We start from the raw sequence: 22,811 nt of genomic DNA, 5'->3' as shown, positions 1-22,811 counted from the left end.
GCACAGCACACGGGCGCCTTTTGCGTCTCGCCTGCATCGAAACGCAGCCGCCGCCGTCGGGTTCGAACCCGGGTACTCACTCCGGCTCGGTAGACGAGCGTCTTAACCACTGAGCCATCGCGGCGGGTCTCTGGAATTTCGCCTCCATCAAAATTCGTCCGCCGCGGCCGGGATCGAGCCCGCGTCTCGCAGTTGCATTCCTCAAGTGCCCCCGGTGATTGTTTAATGTTTGCTTAAGGCTTATTTAGTTCCGAGTTGGCGTTTCACTGCAAAATTAGCAGTTCCATGAGAGGGTATTATTTAGTATAAAGTGAGATGTATGACGTGATGTGATATATCGCGTCGTCGTCGGGCGACTAAGCACCGACGACGCGGGGAACAGTCGGGCTGCCGGCACGAAGGTAGATCAGCCAGGAACAAGTTTATCTTGTTTAGTGCGCATGTTGTTGATGATCGTAAGATGCTGTGTAGCGCCATATAATGAAAGTACGACAGATGCAGCCCAACGCAAAACAAACGACCAGCAAAATCCTTCTTTCATCAATGGTTCCTGCAGTTTATCTTTTGGGTTTGTTTTTGGGCACAATAGAATATATATTTGTTTTGTAAACTTTGTTCGGGAGCCCGCTTGTTGCTTTAAAAAGTTTTTTTTTTTTTTCAGAGGATCTTTTCACTCTGGTTGTAGCTGCAGTATTTCAAGAGCGTCTCTAATCCCAATAAGTCGAAAAGATAAGTGACCACCATTCTCATTCACAACAGACTGCTTCCTAGTTCATCAAAATAAAAATATAACAAGAAAGAGGCTCTTTTAACATGTCTTCAGTGTGTGAACTGGAGAGAACGTCCATCGCTTTAACAGCGCCGATTTGTCCAACGCATTCATACATATATATTACGCATTTTCATAGAATGTTTCCGAAAATATCAGGTTGATATATTTGCTTCGAACATCCCTTTTACCACGTTGGTCGAACACATTCCGTGCCAGCCATTGGGGTTTCGCTGGTCACTTGTTCGGTGCATTGGCAGCATGCGGTTATTTTTTCTTGCACTTTTTGATCAGTTAACTTAAAGGCAAAAAAGTGATTACGCTACTAATTTCGCATTGATGGACACCACAAAATGAAAAGAAACAACCCCTGTGCTGTTTTTGCTTTCGGAGACTGTGGCTTCCTTCATGACAACGAGAAAAAAGTTATCCAAAGTGTTTGCTGTGGTGCTCCTACAATGAGTTCTTCCGCGCCTTACAACGACAAACTCGCTTACGTCATGCGCAATGTCCAATCAAGACGCTCGCCAATTGACGTCACTGACTGACGTCATGCACCGGCTGCATGCTGCTCGCATGGTAGCCGTTGGACGCTGCACTGCTGCATAGATGTCGATGCAGTTTCTCTTGGGTCACAGAGCGCGGTAGAAGGTGTACTGGCCGAGCAACAAGCGTTGATTGAGCTCATCGCCATTCGTAGCGCACCACGCCAGCCCGACCTTGGCGCGACCGTGGTTGGCCATGCGTTGCTCTGGTCTCCAGGGCGACCAGGACACAACAGTGCGCTCGAGCGCGCGCAACACGCTTTTAGCCACGGTGTCACTGCAGCGCAGTTCTGCAAGAACTCGTCGTCCACTGAGCACACGTATCGCGACGTTGGACCGCAGAGCTCGGGACTGTGGAAGGATTTGCTGTGTGTCCCGGCCCTGTGGGTCACCCCGCCACAAAACGGTGTAGAGGGACGGATAGATCTAACTGTGCGTATCTGACAGAAGAAGACTCTGAGACGGTCTGACTGAGCTCACAGGACTGTCAAGGTCACCCTTAGACCGTCTGCGCAAGCAAAGAAAAACTTGTTCCTGTCGGAAACTTGGCATCGCAACCCTTGACGTGTACTGCTCATCATCAGGCACTGTGAAGACAATAGTTGTCGCAGAAGATAAGACAAGTTACGCCAGAACTCTGTAAAGAAGCCTGTCAAGTAAACTAAGTTTCAAGTTTCTCGCCGAAAGTGCTTTGAAGAACGCTTGGCGTGGCTTTCAGTGTTTTTGTTCTAAGCATAGAGTAAAGACCGCCACTGCTACCGACGCAAAGAACGCTCTTTTCGCTCCGCCATGACGGTAGTTATCTGATAGAGAGCACACAGCGGGACCTTCAGTACTTGCCTTGGACATTCCGGCTGCACTAACTCTACAAGACAAAAGAAACCAAGTGCGAGCAGAGATCACCCCTTTTATGAGAGGACCCAAAGGGGGGGCTCTCGGAGCCCCTAGCTTCTCGAGGCTGGAACTGCTACTTTGGATCGCCATCTTCGGGACGATCATCCAACATGGTAAGAGTCCTCTTTTTCCTATTGTTAGGAAGCGGTTGGAGGATGCATTGTGTGAGCTTACCGCGGCTGTGACATAGCACAGCTTATGTTTGCGAACAGATGGGATGCGGTGCAAAGAAGGACAAAAGTACCACATAAGATGCACATACAGCACGGAGAGTGTCAACTTCCAACCGTGTTTATTTTGCCTACGCCGCTGTATTTACAGGTCTGTGACGCTTCTTTTTCCTTAACCCCTCGCATACTGAAACAAAATATCCACCTCTCTGTCTCGAAGATTGATTGAAACTGCGCTGATACATAGTGCTTCCAGCTTTCCTGATTAACTAGCCTTCGATGATTCGGCTTTGTTTGTTTTAGGAACACTTTATTCTCAAATACCGGCAGGCACCCGAGGCATTTCTTACAGTGCTGCGCGAAATGTCCCTTGTAGTGGTTTTTAGGATCAGAGCATCTTCGCGAGCCCAGTCTTTCAAGCACCGGTCTGTCTGGTCAGTGCAGCTTAGGGGAATCTTATACCCTACATCTTTGATGCATTCAGTGTAGCGCGTCTCATGGTTTTTGCTGTTGGCCTCTTGTGGAGTGCCCTAACCCCCAGTGGGGGATTAGCCAGGGTGCCTTGCACATTCAAACATGCACCCTGGTTCATAGCGCGGCCTTTTCGTCCTCATCTGCTCGTCAGAGGGCAGATCTTCGCCGGATTAGTTTCTCTCTCGTGGTGTCCGAGCCCTCCTTGGCTCCGCATCACTTATGTCATGCACATCAAGGATCTGCTCTTGTCAGAGGAATCATTTCGGCTGGTTTCCACTCGCAGAGTGTGTCTCTGTCACTCCTGTATAAAAGTCGCCTAAACGAATTGAAGGTAGAAGAGCGACGTCACCTTCTCCTGTCGCACTCATTCAGGGAAGGGTTTCTGAACGAAAAAGCCATGACGGCAGTTAAATTACGATGTTGTTGTTCTTCTTCTTCGTCGGTTCGTTAACCCGGCAGCACTTTGCGAAGCAGAGAGGAGACTTTCTTTAGACTACGTACATTTATTTACACTACTTACGAAGGGTCGCTAGGTATGACCAGCATAGAAAACACTTTCCAAACTATCTAAGAGTTCGACTTTCAGCGGCAAAAGAATCAGGCCAGAGCCCGCCCCAAGCAAGGCGTCTTTGCCTGCCGCTACGCAACAGGCCGGAGACTGCCCCAAGCGAGACCTCCTTCAGCCACACCTCCGTCCGTCCCGACCGTCTCATTCGGCCACCCAAACCAACCTCCCGTTAGTTCTCCATACAGGTATACATTCTTTCATTTTCGCGCCAAATTTCTGTTATTTCCCGCCTTTTCCTAAGAAATTAAACATATAAAACACAAGGCAAAGTAACAACGGCTAAGGCGCCACTTCCACCTATCAGCGCTGTGGGTGGCGCCTCGTTTCCGCCAGCGCCTGATCATCGCGCACTTACAAAAATTTCTGTAGACAGTCTATAGACAGTTCATAGACTTTATAGACAAATCCTAGAGAGCAGTCTATGGGCAATACAAATATTATAGAGAGTCTATAGAAAATGTGTAGATTCATGGCCATAGATTATAGCAGACTTTTTTTCCATAGACAGGCCGTAGGAAAAAGGAAATATTATTTGGAAGGCAAAATAGAATATTTGAAGACCACAAACAGTCATAGACCATTTTTGTAAGGGCGTGGCTTAAGCCAAGCAGTTCAACAGCTTTTTAGCTTGCTTTTTGGCTGGACGCGAACACTCGCACGCGTTGTCAGCACACAGTCTGCCGAAGTCATCGCCAAGGGCTTTGATTTGAAACGCGCTTTTCTATGGCCGTCCTCGGAAACAGCGCAACCGCGGAACTAGAAAGGCCGCAAAATGCGACAACCCGACAGCACGCCGGGCACGCAAAGCACATGCTTCCTTTGTCCGGAGCTCTGTACGCACCACTCGCTGCCGTTACTGTTTTTATTCTGACGAGAACATCTACGACGTAAGTCCTTGAGGAAACAAAAACAAAAGTTGAGGAAAATATCTAAGGCCGTTCCCTGCTACTTCTGGCTCGCATTTCAATCCCCCCTGCAGAACGGACCGTGCTCGTCTCGAGACGTTGGGTTCGAAATAAATTATTTGTTGGCGTCAGTAGTTCTCAACTTTTCTTTTTATTCTAATTACTTGAGCAGTCATCTGCAAGAAGCGTGGGATTCTCTAACTCAACAGCGACCTCCACTTTTCAAGTGCGAAGTTCTTGTTGTCAATAGAACCCTCCCCCCCCCGCCCCCCCCCCCCCCCCCCCCCATTCTCTTCTATACTGACTTGTAATAAGGGAGTAATTACTCATTGACATCCAACCAAGCGCAGCCATACGCCTACAGAGGAAAGCTATGCAGCTTTGTAGCCGTATGGCTGCGCTCGGGTGGATGTCAATGAGTAATCACTCCTTTATTACAAATGTACTCCACCTTGGGGGATTCCCCTAAACATTTGACAAATACTACCTTGTGCGCGAAATGATCATTTGCTGTGGTCTAAAATGAGATAAAGCTAAAGGCGCCTAAAAAGAAAAGTTGAGCGAGAAGGTAGGCACAAAACACCGTGCATACTGCTGAATAACCTTGCACACAATGTAATATTACTTCGTCCATCTCACGAACTGGGCTGTATGGGTGTCGGAGTCTTCGGTTTAAAAAAAAAATGTCATTATTCTTGCGATAAACGCCACAGCTTGCTGGGCATAGAGTACGAGTTGCAATCGGTCACAAGAGAGAAGTACAATGGGCAAAAGCCAGGAGCACGCTGAGACAACGGGATCGCTGGATTAAGCAGTGCAATTGTACGTTTTGAGGCATTGCTACGCTACTTTAGACACACGCCGGGCAGGGACCGAAAGGACTCAGCATCTAGTCGAGTTTCGTCGATTAGCGAAGCGTTTCTGCTACGAGGCTGTCATTACCTTGCCAGAACCGTTACTTGGTTTGGTTTGGTTTAGTTTATGGGAGTTTAACGTCCCAAAGCGACTGAGGCTATGAGAGACGCCGTAGTGAAGGGCTCCGGAAGTTTCGACCACCTGTGGTTCTTTAACGTGCACTGACATCGCACAATACACGGGTCTCTAGATTTTCGCCTCCAAAGAAATTCAGCCGCCGCGGCCGGGATCGAACCCGCATCCTTCTGGTCAGCAGCCGAACACCATAACCACGGAGCCACCGCGGCGGCCTGAACCCTTACTTGGTTGAGGCGTTTTCTCACTGCACGTAAGGAGATTGACAATCTTAGCTACAGTGACAAGCCAATGTCAACTACAGTCGGGTACAACTCAAGAACGAAGCGGCGAATGCTCCTCCAAGGAGCCCCTCCACCCAATGGCCCCTCCACAAATCCTCCCCATCTTGACCTATCCCCTTGGGCCTGCTAGCATGAAATCGCAAGGAGTGCCAGATGAAATGGGAATGAACACGGCTATATCTTATTAACCACAGCGTCATGAAAATCGGTCAGCGCCTTTGTCTCGAGAGCTTCTTTTGAAGGGCATCTGCCTCTTTGTTCTTGAGTTGTATCCGGCAATAGAAACCATGCATACACGTGACGATGAAGGGTCTTGTTTTGGCTTCCGCGACGGCTCTACGGCACTTCTATCACTGCAATCAACATGCGGACATCATCATCGGAGCCTATCGGGCTCCTTCTGGGCACCAACTACGATGGCTTTCTTCTTGTCTCAAATCTGAAACTTTGTGTTTGTGGAGCGTTTTCTGCTTCCACAGTTCCTTCCTTCAGAGATTAATTCAGCAGTGTGTCGCAAACACAAAATACACTTGTATTTATCACAAGTAGGTAAACTTATTCAAACATGAAAGCGACAAGACACAAAAGCCTGATTTCAATTGCATTGCTAGGCAACTGTACTCGTATACGAGTAATGATGTATGCTGCTCACATTTACCCTGTTTTCGCTTGTTTTCTTTCATTATTGTTTGGGTTTCCGCGCGACCCAGTTTCAGAATTGCGGTTCTATTTACCTTTTAATGTCGTTGGCATTTCATATTCTAGCCACTGCTTTAAACACTCTCATTTGTACGTTAATTACCGGCGCATAAACTGCTCTTGCTAACTAACAAGTAAGGTAAACTATATGCGGCTTTTAAGCGCACAGGGGTACCACATTTATCACACACACAAGAAAACAAACTGGTAACTCTTCCATGGGAATTGTTACAATAAAAAGAAACGAAAACTGCATAAAATAAAAACCAAAAAACGACCACCGAATTTTCAGAAATAAGAAAGTTCACGCGGAAAACTAATTACATGACAGTATGATAGCGTTAGAAGCTGCTGATGTCTTTACCGAGAATGATGTCACTTCTGGTCTGGTAAAGTCACTTCTCTCCAGTCAATGCACAAATTTAATGACCGACGACCAGGTGAGGCTCTGAGGCGAGGCGAGGCTTTCTTTTTTTTAAAGTGAGGCTCTGAATACTATCGCATTAAAAAAAATGGCTGGGGTTCAACGTGGCTTGAACCTAGTTATACGAGCGAATGCTCTATTAAGCATGGTCCCCACAGTGTCAAATCAAATGTCAAGGTCAAGGTTAGGTGCCCAATGGTCATAGCCATACGATCACATGGTCAAACGGTCATAGCCTAGGTCGTACCACCACGCAGTTAAGTGCGGGGTCCAGGCCAGGTACCCAATGGTCATATTATCGTCATATGATCATGCGGTCACACTACCATGGCTTGGGCCATGCCACCACGCAGTTAAGTTCGGTTTGACCTTGTGAGGCATTGGAGGTCATTGCCTCATTCACAACGAAGTCGGGAGTTATACGCCGAGGAGTAGAGCTCTGGCTCTAAAAACCGAGAACTTCAGCCTCTGATTATACTACACGCTGATCAAGTTGAAAACATACTCAGTCAACGCTACCAGCAAAACACAGATATTCCGGCGTCTATTGTGGCACGTCTGGCTGCGCAAGCCGATCACATGAGGCGTGGTAAAGGGTTTCCTTGCGGCAAGCGTCGTGACCCTTCAGAACCACTGGTAGACAAGGTACCTGGCGCAAAACAACAAAGATCTTTTCTGCCATGCCTTTGATACGGCTATTATTGGCTAGTGCACTACACGGGCTCGGGCCGGCCCGAAAGCCCGGGCCCGGCCCGGCCCGGCCCGCGGGCCGGGCTGGGCCGGGACATGATCTGTTTTGCCGGGCCTGGGCCGGGCCTGGTCCGGGCCTGGGCCTGAAGTTGCGGGCTCGGGCCGGGCTCGGGCTTAAAGCTGCGGACCCGTGTCGGGTTTGGGTCCGTACAGAAACGGCTGGTGTTCGACTATTTATTCACTTTTGCAGAGTGAAGTGCACAACTGCGGCATTGGAGCAGAGACACGGATGAGCTATGGGTTATAGTACGCGCTGAGAAAAAAAAAAGAACTAAGCTTTACTCATTGACTTATTTATTTCCTTATTTCCACGCCGTGGTGGCTTAGTGGTCAAGGCGCTTGATTACTGAGCCGGGGAACCAGGGTTTGCTCCTAGCCTCGGTGGCCGCATTTCTATTTAGGCGGCAAGCATGACAGCCATGTACTTTGCAGTGTCATTGCTTGTTGAAAAAACCCAGGTGGTCGACATGATCCGGAGCCCTCTGCTTCGGTGTCTCTCACAGCGTGATTCCCCTTGGGTTCTTAAGCCCCAAAAACATAGCTTTTATTTTATAGCTATATTTTTCTCATATGAGAAAATTCACAAACTAAAGTGCGTTTGGTTTTCTTTTTGATCAGCCGACCTGAACGTCTCGTAAATGAAATAGCCACAAAAGCTCGCGAGAGTTTGTAAATCTAATTTCATAACCACATCTATCCCTCCGCGCTTCTTCAGCCTGGTTGTCATGACAAGTGTTTTGCCCTGTAAGTTATCACGTGGTTCGCGAGTTATCTTCTGCTCCACCAGTAAGAGTAAAATTCAACCGGTCTTAATTGGCCATTGATCGTTCGTCATCCCAAAACATACTTATACACTATTAGAAACGCATTCGGGAAGAACATATCAGTTTAGGACGCTTATAGTCTTCAAAATACAAAGGCGGCCAGTTCGGATATGAGTTCAACCTGTGAGATCGCGTTCACTAAAAAAATGTTATTTTTTTTTCAAATACTGTTAGCCCTTGCGGGCTGTTACAGGGTGGGAATGGTATAGTCAGTGAGTACAACACAGTTCCAGCTCTTTTACAAAAGTTTCAAGTGAACAAGTTTCGTTGAATACGTGTAGGTCAAGGTTCTTCCATTCTATAATTGTTTTAGGCAGAAACGAAAACTTATACACATCAACTCTTGGCATGTATGACATAACTGCGAAGGGATGGTTAGTACGCGATGACAGTCTACCGGGTGGTCGCAAGTACAAGGTAGAATCCAGATTGAACATATTGTGATAAATCCCGCAGGGGCACCTTGTGTAACGAGGTGTTGGTGCTTGGCGCCACCACGGACCCTTAGCCCCCATACCGAAGCTGTCATCCGTACCGTGGCGATAGGTTGAAAGGTGGAGGGAAGAAACCTTGAACGGTGGCGGTCGAGGAAGTGGTCAATCCTCGGCCGATGGGCTCCTCGTCTGTCTACCAGGCGGGGAGTCCCGGGACCTTCCTCTGTGTATAAGGGTGAATCAGAGGCGACAAAGTATCAGGAACCCTTAGTTTATACATGCCGTATGGAAAAATCTGCAAAAAAATCTGATCGGCCCCCGAAAAGGGGTCGCACCGATGTGAAGAAACTGAGTCCACAGAAGCCAGAAACGTTTGCGAAGTTTTTTATGCTTCACTCAAACACTAATGTACCGGTAGCCAACCTATCTGCATTTGTCATCGCCAACACCCTAAAGATTTGTGTAGGCAAAGACTACAAAGCAAAAAAGCAACGAACCGGAGACCTCCTTGTAGAAATAAACACAAAAGAACACAGCACCAAACTGATGTCACTACAGAATCTTGGAGAAATGAGCATACAGGTAACCCCGCACCGCACCCTGAACCACTCAAAGGGCGCCATATCTGAATATGAGCTCCTACAGAGTACCGATGCTGAAATGGAAGAAAAACTAGCCGAACAGGGAGTAATAGCAGCCCGACGAATAACCATCCGGAGAAACAATGCTGAAATCAAGACCAAACATATTGTACTAACTTTCAATAGCACAACTCTGCCTGACTCCATCCACGCCGCATACCTCCATTGTAAAGTCCGCCCATACATACCGAATCCGAGACGATGTTTCAAGTGCCAGCGCTTTGGACACAGCATGTTGGCCTGCCGGGGCAAACCCACTTGTATCACATGCGCAGAAGATGCACATACAGAAGAAAGATGCGAACGCACACCAAAATGCATCAACTGCAATGGCGCACATGGCGCGTACTCCAGGTCGTGCCCAGTCTGGAAAACAGAAAAACAAATTATAACTTTGAAGACCACAGAAAACCTGTCCTACACTGAGGCAAAAAAACGCGTCTCTTTCCAACAGAAAGGGACATACTCTGAAGCGGTGACGCGGGGATCGCCGCCGCCTTCAGTTTCTGTCGGCACACAGGTCTATCCGGTGGACCTGGTGTCGACACCCAAGTCCCCACCACAGAAGTCGGTGACACAGTTCACAGGGCTGAAACTTTCTCGAGAAGACCACGCGATCCTCGCCGGAGGCCCTCAGGCCCCACTTTCAGCAGCGGCATCCTCGGCGACAGACACCCAGAACAGCTCTGCTGAACTGGACCTGTCGCCCCACCCCTCTAAGAAGGCACCTGCTGGCCCAAGAGACTCTGCCCCTGGAGCAGAGCCTGGTTCAGTGGTGCCAACAAAAAAGACAAATGCGAAGGCCACGGGCCATCGCAAACAAGAAGCATCCTCCACGTCCACCGTGGAGGAGATGGATGTCAGCGAAAGTCCGCTGACATCTAAAGCACACGCATCCGCGGATTCTCCGCAGAAATCCGGCGCCACGAAAGTGGCGATGGATACAACTCCTGGTTCGCCACCGCTGCAGCGGCGGCGAGACTCCCTAGAGAAAAAAGGGAAACCACGAATCACTGCTCCTGAGAATAAGTAACTTTCCCCAATCCCCAACTTATCACAATGGCGTATCTAATACAATGGAACTGTAGAGGTCTACACAGAAACTACACAGACACAACCGATATGCTCAAAACAATGGCACCTACAGCTGTGTGCCTGCAAGAAACGAACCTTGGGCCACAGCACACAAACATCTTAAAAAAATAATATTTTCCGGAAAGACCGAGTACAAGCTAGCCGACTCTCAGGAGGTGTCGCTATCATTACGCAAAGCGATGTCCCTCCAAGAGAGGTGTCATTAAAGACGAACTTAGAAGCGGTCGCAGTAAACATCATTAGCCATAAAACAATAACAATATGCTCCATGTACATACCACCACACAACACAATAGCCATGCATGACCTAGTAGAACTTCTGGAACAGTTGCCAGAGCCATATGTAATAATAGGGGATTTTAACGCACACTCCTCATTCTGGAGAAGTGAGCATACGGATTCCAGGGGTCAGCTCATCGATGATTTTATTCTTTCAAATAGCATATGTTTAATGAACACAGGAAAAGCAACGTACTGCTGCCCCAGCTCTGGAAAAATGACCTGCCTAGATTTAGCGTTTGCATCACCATCGGTTTTTAATGATTTTATTTGGGATGTTTTAGACGACCCTCGGGGAAGTGATCACTTACCTACGGTTTTAAAGCTAACATCAGCGACATCCATCCTCCCTACGAAGCCACGGAGATGGAAAATTCACCTCGCCGATTGGGCACTTTTCAGAACGAAGGCCAACTAGAAAAAGAATATGCCGAAACTCTTACGATAGAAGAAATAAATGAAAAATTTTTGACATGCTTAACATCTGCAGCAATAGAAGCAATCCCACAAATATCTCAAATTGCACGAAAAACACATAAAGTCTGGTGGTCAAATGAATGCACATTAGCTAAAAAGCAGCAAAACAAGGCTTGGGGCAACCTTCGCAGATATCCCACTGCAGGGAACTTGCTCACTTTCAAAAGGGCTAGAGCCAAAACACGATACATTAGACGCAACGCAGAAAGGGCATCATGGCAACAGTACATATCCTCCATAAACAGCTCAATATCATCAAAGAAAATGTGGCAGCAGGTACGATAATTCACTGGAAATTTTACTCCTTTTACATTTCCAATGCTAACAACGCCCGGTACTCAAACAACGTTAGAAGATCAGGCCAACATATTGGGTGAGCATTTTTCCACAGTTTCAAGCGCATCCAACTACACACACACATTTCAAAAGCACAAAACAATAGTAAAAAAACAAAAACTTCCCTTCAGAACATGCATACATGAAGACTACAATCAGCTTAATACAATGCAGGAACTAAACACAGTACTAACACCCGGTAAAAAGACAGCACCAGGCCCAGACAATATACATTATGCTATGCTTGCTCACCTCTCTGAGACTGCCATAGAGGCTCTCCTAAAATTTTTCAATAAAATATGGATGAGTGGAGAAATCCCCCATGCATGGAAAGAAGCCATCATAGTACCCTTCCTAAAACCTGGCAAACCACCAACTAGTCCCACCAGTTACAGACCAATAGCACTCACTAGCTGCATAGCAAAATCATTCGAAAGCATTCTAAACATCAGACTAACCTTCATGCTTCAGTCTCGGCAACTTTTAGATATACATCAATGCGGGTTTAAAAAGACATGTTCCACAACCGATCACCTTGTCCGCTTCGAGAACACAGTCCGGGAAGCGTTCATCCACAACCAGCACTGTATCGGGGTCTTCTTCGACCTGGAGAAGGCTTACGATACCACGTGGAGGTTCGGTATCCTCCGTGACCTAGCGGACCTAGGTATCCGCGGCAGGATGCTGAGCTGTTTGAGCGACTTCCTGACCAATCGCACGTTCAGAGTCCGCCTAGGCGCAACCTTCTCCAAGACTTTTTTCCAAGAAACTGGTGTACCCCAAGGGTGCATCCTCAGCACGACCTTATTTGTCATCAAAATGAACTCCATAGGAAAAGTAATCCCAAAATCCATCATGTACTCAGTTTACGTAGACGACCTCCAAATAGCATGCACGTCTTCCAGCATACCTACCTGTGAGCGGCAAATACAAATAACAATAAATAAACTGGCTACCTGGGCAGATAGAACCGGATTTAGATTTTCCCCTCAGAAAACAGTAGCGGTTCTGTTCTCTTTGAGACGAGGCCTACAGGCCGCCCCACACTATATTTAAACCAAACCCCATTACCGTTCAAACAAGAGCACAAATTTCTAGGGATAACTTTCGATAAAAAACTCACTTTCTTGCCACATATAAACAGCTTAAAGAAAAAAGCTTCCCAGGCCCTCAATGTGCTGAAAATACTATCAAGAAAACGCTGGGGGTCTGATAGAGCTTCCCTGTTACATATATATCGTTCTCTGATTCGCTCTAAGTTAGACTATGGGTCCATAGTATATGGCTCAGCAAGACGGTCCTACATAAAACGACTGGATCCTGTCCACAATCTTGGTTTAAGGCTGTCATCCGGTGCTTACAGAACTTCCCCAATAGCAAGTCTGTATGTGGAAACTAATGAACCTTCCTTAGAAGATCGAAGAACTGCACTAACTTGTACATACATCCTAAAAATCCTTTCACAGCCCAAACATCTCTGTTACCCAATTGTCACGAAATTCCCATCCCGAATGCTCTTCAACAACAAGCCCCATGCGATTAAGCCGTTGCTCTTGCGCTTCGAAGAAAAATGTCAAACTCTGAACATACTAAATGAAATCAAAAATATTGCCCCAAGACACGAAGCACTACCACTCTACTGGGAGAGTGTACCACGTGGTACACTCTCCCCACAGTGTGTGACGTCACACTAACACGCCTCAGTAAAACCTGTACGCCACACGACCATATAATACAAGAATATCTAGCACTACAAGAAAAATACAGAAATTACACAGCATTTTATACTGACGGGTCAAAAACTCATGCTCATGTAGGAAGCGCAGTAATACAAGGAAAAAATGAAAATGCAGTACGACGGCCCTCATGTGCTACAGTTTTCACCGCGGAGTGTTATGCCATTTGTGTTGCGGTACAGAAAATAACAAATGAAAACATCAAAAAGAGCATCATTTATACAGATTCACTGAGCGTCCTTACAGCACTAAACTCCAAAAATTCCACGGAGCCACTGATTGGAAGCATCATACACAATATAGTAAAGGGCACAGCACAAAAACATGTTATAAAATTCTGCTGGGTTCCCAGTCACGTTGGCATTAGGGATAATGAGAGAGCCGACACGTGTGCTGCACAAGCCAGAACCATGGAAATAAAACATGTGAATTTGCCTCCTAGGGATTACATGAAGTTAGTGCATAGCAAACTAAGAGCCAAATGGCAAGCTTCTTGGGAAAATGAAGGAAACAACAAGCTGCATACTGTAAAGCCTATTTTTAAAGAATGGAAATCATTCCGTCATAAAGAACGTTTTATCGAAGTAATTTTATGTCGTTTACACATAGGCCACACACACATCACCCATAACTTCTTATTAACAAAAAAAGACAGACCTCTGTGTGAAATGTGTGGTGAGGAGCTCACAGTAAATCACATTTTAATTTCTTGTTCGCGTCTCGAAGAACTTAGAAAAAACTTTTTACGGTATTTTAGAATGAACACATTCCATTTCATCCCGCATTACTTTTAGGCGAGCAAACACTTGTCGAGTTTTCACTTGTCTGTAAGTTTCTAAGGGAAGCCAATGTTTTAAATCTATTATAATGTAACCTCTGTACACTTGACATAACATCATCTAACCTTGTGTTTGGCGCATGATAGCCATAGTTGCTTATGCGCCATAAAACCCCATATAACTAACTAACAAATATTGTGATAAAGCTGATAAAAAAACTTTAGTCTACCAATTTTTCTGCGAATAGCGAATGTTGGTAACTGTGCTCGTAATAGAAGTTCTGATACGGACTGCGTTCTTCGGTAAGACGAAAATATAAACCTTGCTGCCAATCTTTGAACACGTTCAACCTTTTCTACAAGATATTTCTGATTCGGATCCCAAACTATGCTTGCGTATTCCAGAGTTGGTCTTACTATTGATTTATATGCTTGTAGTTTGACATCCGATGGTGCATCTTTTAGCTTCCGCCTTAGGAATCCAAGTTTTCGTTGAGCTGCTCCACAAATGTTTTGCACATGATCACTCCAGTTTAAGTCATGGCTAATCGTGATACCTAAATATTTTAATTTACTAGAACGCTTTAGTTCTCTGTTATTAATTATGTATGGGAACACTAATGGAGTCTTTTTGTTCGACACAATCATAGAAGTTGACTTATCATAATTAATGCTCATGTCCCATTTCACACACCAATCATACACAACCTTCAAGGAGTCATTCAAGAGAACCTGGTCTTGCAGGCATTTTACGCGACAAAATAACCCAATATCATCAGCAAACAAGCGCGCTTCGACGAGAGGGTATATGTCATTCGCAATATCATTAATATATAATAAAAACAATAAAGGACCCAGAACGGACCCTTGCGGAACACCAGAGGATATTGATGAAGTCGATGATCGTTCTTCATCTATTAGTACAAATTGTTCCCTGTTATTTAAGTAAGCCTGAATCCAATTAATTATTTGTACATCGATACCCATCTCATGCAATTTGTGTAAAAGTTTGCCATGACACACTCTGTCGAATGCTTTGGAGAGATCTATTGCAATGACATCTATTTGCTCTTTTGAGTTTATGGCTGTAGCAAAAGCATGAGTAATTTCAAATAGTAATTTCAAATCCCAATGCTTGCTAGGCAGCTTTAATGTTTTATACTTCCGGGTGGCAAAATATAACTGATTAAAATAATGGGGGAATGCAAAGTAGTCTATTACGCGCGTATGCAACCCTTTTTATTTGGCTCTCGGAACTTCCGAGTTTATCTTTGCGGACCTACACGAGATCACTGTCCAAAAGACGGGCTTAGAGAGCTCTGCTCTTATCACTTCCTTCTGGGTTAAAAAGAACCAACTTTCTGCAAGCCAAACTGTGGTTTCAGAACCTTTGTCGGCCAGTTTCTTAACGGTGTAGTAGCAGTCTACTTGCTCAGAGTGAGCAGTATATCTCAAGCGTTACTGTGAGACGGGCCGGGCCGGGCCCGGGCTGGGCTTCACTCCGGGATTCACGGGCCGGGCCGGGCCCGCTAGAGCGATAATTTAGCGGGCCTGGGCCGGGCCCGGGCTTGTAGCCGCGGGCCTGGGCCGGGCTCGAGTTTCAGGTCTCGGGCCCGGGCCGGGCATGGGCCTCAGAAGGAGGCCCGTGCAGTGCTCTATTATGGGCTGCATAATGGAACTACAGTTTTAGACCTTGTAGGCCCCGCCTACTCCAAGAATTTCTCACAAACAGCTGCAAACCGTTCTTGTCCTGTATTGACACCGCAAGTGAAAAACATATAAAAAATGTAAAAGCCTTTCGGTAAGTAACAAGAATTTAGTGCTGGGCGAGTTGTTTTTGGTAGATACATTTACTCCAGCGCGAAGGATGCCGGGCCGAGGATAGAAAGGCAATGCTATCCTCTGCCAGGCGTCTTTCTCGCTGCCGAGATTTTGGTAACTAACGGTGATAATCTCACGTCATAAAATCCTAAAAATAACGTAGACTTTGATTGAAACCAAATTAATTCATACCTGCTTATGCTATTTCTGCGCGCTCCATAATAATACGTAATTTTCATTGGTTATTTTTGCATAGTCCTGGCGAAAAGAAAAAAAAACAAATCACTTTGTCGAATCGGGTTACATGACTCTGCTGTTGAGTTTATGACGGTTTGCCACTGACGTCGTTTCAAACTCTCATCGTACAAACTCACGTCGTTTCCTAACCCACCGCACTATAATTGCTGAGATGTATAGTACGATATTGAGCCCGTTTGCAAGTCATTGCACTTCATCATGTAACATCCTCTGAAATTGCTCATTGATGCACTTCAGCCTATATTCGACGCCCAATTTTTTTAATATTTAGGTTTCTTCCTTTTTGACTTTTTAAATTTTATCTTCTGTGCCTTTCACCTTCCGTCTTTCTCTCCCACATTTCCTTCCCCGCACAGAGTACCATGTAGGCGATTTTTGCCCGCCGCCTAAAATCTCTTCTTTCCATGAGAGGGAATCTTTTCTAATACAATAATGGAGTATAGAGCAAGAGCAAGAGGGTGCTTGATCCGACGGATTAGTGCTCAGTTGAGATCATGGGAACGCCACAAATCGGACAAATACAAAGCTTTAGTCCCTATCGCAGGTCGCGTTGTGTGTGGCTGACCTTTTGCGAAGACATGGTGCCAACTGAATATGCTCAAAACTGCTTATCTCTTTTAAAAGTAGCCTTTCTCGGCTAGTGAGGCCGCTTCTTCAACTAAGCAGTGGGCTTCGTCTAAACGTAACAGGTATTTTGCCTGTACCGTACGATTTTCTTTGTCAAATGGTACCACGTGACGCAACACAGCACCAGTAATCGCTGCCGGCGCCTCAATGCCAACCAGAAGCAGCTGTCCCGACCGATCAAGACCCTCATCTATCCTCCTTTCCTATTCTCCCCCATCGGCTAGCCTTCGCGCCGGCTGCAGGGCCGTGAGGAAGAGTAGCGTGTTGGTGGCGCCCTACGACGGAGCCCGGATGAACTGAAGCAGCCGCAAGCGGTTGCATCGTTGCATGCAGCTTCCGAGATCGGTACAAACAGCCGATTCAAGCGCCACTCTTTAGCCACTCTATGTGGCTAGCTCCGCGTCGCGGCAACTAACTGAAATGGGGCGCCCGAAAGGTTCCCATCGCGAAGCGGCTGGCATTGCAACAATACAGGAAGCGCTGGCTCTGCCTGCGCTAGACTGAGGATGTCGTTTACGCTGCGCGCAAAATAAGAGCGAGAGGATTTGCTGCAAACGCAAAGTGCCCTGCATGTTCGCAGACAGCTGATTGTAGTCCACACAAGGAAGCCCCAAGTGCAAAGGAAGAGTAAGGGCGAGCCTCTATCCCGCCACATACACTGGCATAAAGATTAACAGCCAAGCCACCAGCGTACACGCCTCAATCACCAGATTTTATTCAGCACCACAGATGGCCATGAATAGTATAATTTTAGTATATAGCGCGTACTGCCGCCGCAACCTGCTGTGCTGAGTCATAATATCATCAGCCTGACTACACCCACTGCAGGACAAAGGCCTCTCCCATGTCTCTCCAATCAACCCTCTCCTTTGTCAGTTGCCGCCACTGTATCCCCGAAAACTTCTTAATCTCATCCGCCCACCTAAATTTCTGCCGTCCCCTGCTACGTTTGCTTTCTCTTGGAATCCACTCCGTTGCCCTTAAGGACCAGCGGTTATCTTGCCTTCGCATTACATGCCCTGCTCAGGCCCACTTCTTCCTCTTGATTTCAACTAGGATGTCATTAACCCGCGTTTGTTCCATCACCCACTCCGCCCTCTTCCGATCTCTTAACGTTACACCTATCATTTTCCTTTCACTAGCTGTTTATTTCAGATGATTGGTCCGGAAGCGGGGAGAGGGGGAGGGGGGGTCGCTTTAACAACTCAGTTAACCAGGACGGCTAGAACATGGCAGAACGGGGACAAATTGACTAACAACTCGAAGTGGGGAGAGAGTATGTCCACGGTGTTTAGGGGAACCTTCTTAGGGGGAGGTAATTTCTCATTAACATTTAATTGCAAATCCTGCTTCACATCGGGGCGTCTACCTCAACAGATTGGACCTTAAAGCTCTGTGGATAACGGGAGCACTCAGTGCTTAGTCTTCGCATCATGATGGTCCTCGCATGAGATAGTTTTAACAGACCGTTTCAGTGATCCTCTCCGCGTACTCTGACCAGCTTAGCATAAGCGTAGCGAGTGCACACAGAACAGGAGCGTGTACCGCTACCGCTTACCGCGTCCCGCGAGCCGTCAGTGCGCACGTGCAGATCACCATGAGGACGCCATTCGCGCACGCGTTGTGACGGCGCGCAGTACTCGCAATGCAAATTGTCACTATTTTTGGGGAATCCTCCCACCAGTGCGACTAGGCAGGACCGTTGCGGTTAGTAGCGCAGTCTGGCGATGACCAATAAAACTGCTTTGGCAAAAGGGAATCAAAATTTAACTCTCTTTAGGTCATACCACTTTGTTCTTGCTTTAGTGGTACTTTACTCTTGTTAATTGAACATAATTATTTCCCAGAGACTGGGTAATATATCACGGATTAGGCAAAACATGGATAGCACTTGGAGTTGTCTGATTCATCTGGACCCGGCTGTGCACCACTTCTGTTAAAACGTCATCATGCCTTTCATCTAAATAATGACCCTTTCCTTGAAAACCTTGCGACCCTGTCTCCATTTGCGAAAGCATATAGCACACGAAGCAGTCAGACATGGAAGATTCCTCACACCCGTACTAACTATGGCCGCCAAATGCTGATGTACACACTACCACACGCTCTTAACTGTTCTGATAACACCTCCAAGTGATCTATCAATCAGTGTATGTGTAATTACTCAAGACATTAACACTTACAATTATGAACCCGCAATGTTAGCCCTATCACTTAACGTGTTTTTATGATTATGTAAAGCCGTCGCCATATATATATATTGCTTTTCTTTATATCGCTATCACTTTTTGTCCACTGCTGTATTGCTCTGTGAACGGGGTGCTAGCCTTTGTCAAGCCGTTACAGGCTTTTTGCTAGCACCCCGTTGCATCACGAGTTCTGTCACATCATTGTTGATGCTAAAAAAAAAATTGAATTTGTTCGTGGTAGTGGCGGTTTTCGGCCGATTTTTCAGTTTTCCCTCTCCCTACGCTGTGAAGAACAAGAATTCAACGTGTTCGGCAGTATTCGTTTCTGTTGTCGCGACTGCCGCCCTCTAAAGCACTTCCTTTTATAAAAGGGAGAGGTTACTTCCTTTTTCACTCCTTTCTGTCTAAAGTATAGGGACTGAGCGTACTGCGCATGCGCACTTGAGCACCCGCTCAGCGGCTAAGCAAGCGTACCGTGGAACACATCTTCTAAATCTGCTTAGTGCAACTTCTGGCCGTAGCTGCACCAAATTTCGCGGGATTTAAGTTTCTCCTCATCGATTAAAAAGTACCACTTCCATGTTCGCGGCGTCTTACTCCGCATTACCTTTAAACTGTGCTCGTGTAGCAACAATGAGATCGCCGTCTGACGCTTCCGTGCAGCGGGCTCCCTCAAGAACGGAGACTGCCTGCGCTCGGACTCGGCGTCGTACTTCCAGCTGTCTCCCGGCGGCTACGACCCAGCCAAGGGCATGGACGGAGGGCACTGTCAGAGGCTGTGCGCTTCCATATCGGCGCCTTACTCGGGCATCCAGTCGAACCGCTATTGTCTCTGCTCCGACGACCCCTTCGGTGAGTGCAAGACCTCCTCAAACATCGTTGTATATAGCAATCAAGCGAAAGCACACGTGTCTTTTTCCAGTAAGTACGGGATAGCTGTGTTGTTTTTCTAGCTGTTGTCCCTGTTCGTTGCGATGATTTGCCTCTTTTCAGTCAATGAACCAATTAGCCCAAATTATAAGTTTAGCTGAGCTGCAGGCGCATTGTCATCAAGAGCGGTTATCTTAACTCAGGAAAAAAAAGTGGTAGTATTTTAGCGTAGTTAAACCGGGTAGACATGCGAAAGCATGTGTTCATTTTTTGCCTCTTCTTTCTAGCATCCGCATGTGCGCGCAACCGTGTTTCTCGTTCTTCATCTTCCCCATTCTACGAACTTACCCGAGTCCCTCCGAACAAACCCGGACTTATCCGAGTTGCTCCGAGGCTTCACGCAATTTTTTTCGGTGGGACCGTATTAAGTAATGCTTTCGCACTAAAATTTAGGCTAGTAAGGCAGTGTGTACAGGGCGTTCGGCTTTATGTGTCTTTGTTGCAAAAAATTATCCTGCACAAACTACTTGCCTGTTTGGGCTTGAGCACAGGCCATAGTGTAGCTTATGATAGTCTGCGTTTATCAATAAATAATTTAAACATCGCAATTCTTGCCTGAATTTCCGGAATCGGCGAAAAACTGATGTCTTCTGCGCGGAGAATTTTCGTCTAGGTGAGCGAAACAGCATATTAGACAGGCTCCGCCATCTGGGGTACTGCGAGACCTACCACAGATCCAAGCAGGAATATTGGTTTCCTCGCAGCTCGCCAGATGGCGAAGCCTCTGAAATCGACTATCCCGCTCGCCTTGGCGAAAATTCTGCGCGTAGACGGCTCCAGTTTTTCACCGATTGCGGGCAGTCCATGCAAGTTTCTATGTTAAATTATTTATCGAAAAACGCAGACTATCATTAGCTGCCCTGTGGTCCGTGCTTGAGTAGAAACAGACCAGTAGTTTGCACAGGATAATTTGTTGCAACCCCGACAGATAAATACGGAACACTCTGTATATGACGTGATTTGTGCGTGAAGAGATTTTGGGTGTTAGTAGAGACAATGCGCGTGTTGAACAACGTCCTGTGGCGCAGCGGAGCGGCTGACGGCCACCAAGAAGGACGCGTGCGACAAGGGCGAGCAGCTGTCGACGCGTTTCTACCACTCGGACCTGTTCTCGCCCGTGGAGGGGCTGCGTGTCATGCCCTCTTCCTCGGTGGTCAACGTGGGCGAGGAGGTGACGCTGCACCTGGCCGTCAAGTCGGGGAAGAACGCCACCGTGTTCTTCAACTTCGGCGACGGCCTTCCCGGCACCCGGGGCACACTGACCAGCGAGCCCCGCTACATCTACTGGAGACCCGGCACCTACAACATAGTCGTCCTCGCCACGCCCGTGGGCGCCTCAGACGTAAGTGGCCGCGGGCGCATTCACCTTACAGGCTGACAACATCTTCCTTAATAAATTTCGCCTTTTGGGGGGATTTTTTTAATCAAATCATCATTACTGATGAATATCCTGGAAGATCATATATTTTATCTATTGTTTTCACCGCCAGGTAATTAGAGGATTATATAAGGTTTCCGTGGACCATTGCCTTGCTTCTATTCTGATTTGTCTTCATATAAACCTGCTAGTGCTAGCTGGCATATATGCATAGGCTCCATTTTTTTATTCACACACCCTAAATGCCTTTTCCGAGCATTACATAGAGGGGGGGGGGGGGTTATACCCGGTTGCATAGCAAGCAAATAACCCCTCGAAACTTAGAAGTATAATGCAAATACTGAAGCACAATGAAATAAACGCACAAATAAAGTCTGGAGAATAGCAGCAACAAAAATACGTGATCGATCTACTCACAAATGGACCCTGTTCAGTGAGAATTTACTTTTAAAAAATGGTTTCTGAACAAAACGTCATGATTTAATGTTGAAATGATGGCTTCTGGTAACTTGTGCCAGAGGTGGATTGCGAGAAATAATGGTGAATGCATGAGAAGGTTGGCACGTGCAAACATGGGTTCAATTTCGAAGGAATGAGTTGTAAACTAATATTGCGTTTAGGGCTACTAACTAACCCTCCTCGGCGGCTCAGTTGTTAGGGCTCTCGGCTACTGAGCCGGAGTTCAGGGGTTCGAACCCGACCGCAGCGGCGATGCTACTGTGCGATGTCAGTGCACGTTGAATATCCCCAGGCGGTCGAAATTACACCTGAGCCATCCAGTACGGCAACCCCCCACCCTCCTTTCTCTCTTCTTTCTCTCCCTCCTTTATCCCTTCCCTTACGGCGCGGTTAAGGTGTCCGCCGAAGATATGTGAGACAGATACTGCGCCATTTCCTTACCTAAAAAAACGAACACTAAAAAATTTTTTCCGGTGACTGATATCCTTGTGAATGTGTATCCGACAAAATTACCTCTGGGACAACAGCTTCCACGCAAGGCACTCCGAAAGCTTTGCTGGCAACCTGTGCTGGATAAAGACCGGCGTTCATGCCGGTGTGCTTCAGCGTTGCCCGTTTTTGAATATATTAAGTGGACATTGTCTTTCTATCTACCGAGCTCTTTCTGGCTGCCGTTCCGTTAAAAAATAAAGAATTTTAGTGGGCACTCATCAGCTAATTGATTTCAGAACTCTATTTTTATAATCTGCTTGTTTCTATAATAATTAGCTATGATAACAGTCTTTGACCCACATCTAAGGTTTAGCAACCACTGATTTCTCTGTGCTGTTGCACCCCCTAGTGTTAGTGTAAGGGTATACGTGCCATAACGTGTGACGTATATCAGCCAGGGGTGTACACTGGTATCTTATGTTAGGTGGCGCCACAAGAGCCAGTCGAAGCTAGAAATAAGCTTCTTTGATGTAAGCAGCCGCTAGACTGGAATATGCCCAATGGAATTCGTATTGGGCTATGTGGACAATTTGTACTGCATTACATGCATTGCAACGGTTTAATTAACCACTAGCTTTAAAGTTG

General features: G+C 46.6%; 1 protein-coding gene across 1 annotated transcript in view; it reads left to right on the top strand.

Annotated features, from left to right (window-relative positions):
• The first annotated feature begins 813 nt into the window (after positions 1-813).
• Positions 814-22,811, top strand: part of LOC149358170 (polycystin-1-like) — an 80,594-nt gene continuing 58,596 nt past the window's right edge. The window contains exons 1-3 of the mRNA XM_089585090.1: positions 814-2,321; positions 19,631-19,819; positions 20,926-21,239. Coding sequence (XP_089441216.1) covers positions 2,225-2,321; positions 19,631-19,819; positions 20,926-21,239 — 600 coding nt within the window. The 5' untranslated portion in view covers positions 814-2,224. The remainder of the gene's footprint in view (positions 2,322-19,630; positions 19,820-20,925; positions 21,240-22,811) is intronic.

The sequence above is a fragment of the Amblyomma mixtum genome, chromosome 3 (genome assembly GCF_055824585.1).
Source record: "Amblyomma mixtum isolate Tamu chromosome 3, ASM5582458v1, whole genome shotgun sequence".
NCBI lineage: Eukaryota > Metazoa > Arthropoda > Arachnida > Ixodida > Ixodidae > Amblyomma > Amblyomma mixtum.
The sequence above is the reverse complement of the archived record's forward strand: the minus strand, read 5'-3'. Positions and strand labels throughout refer to the sequence as shown.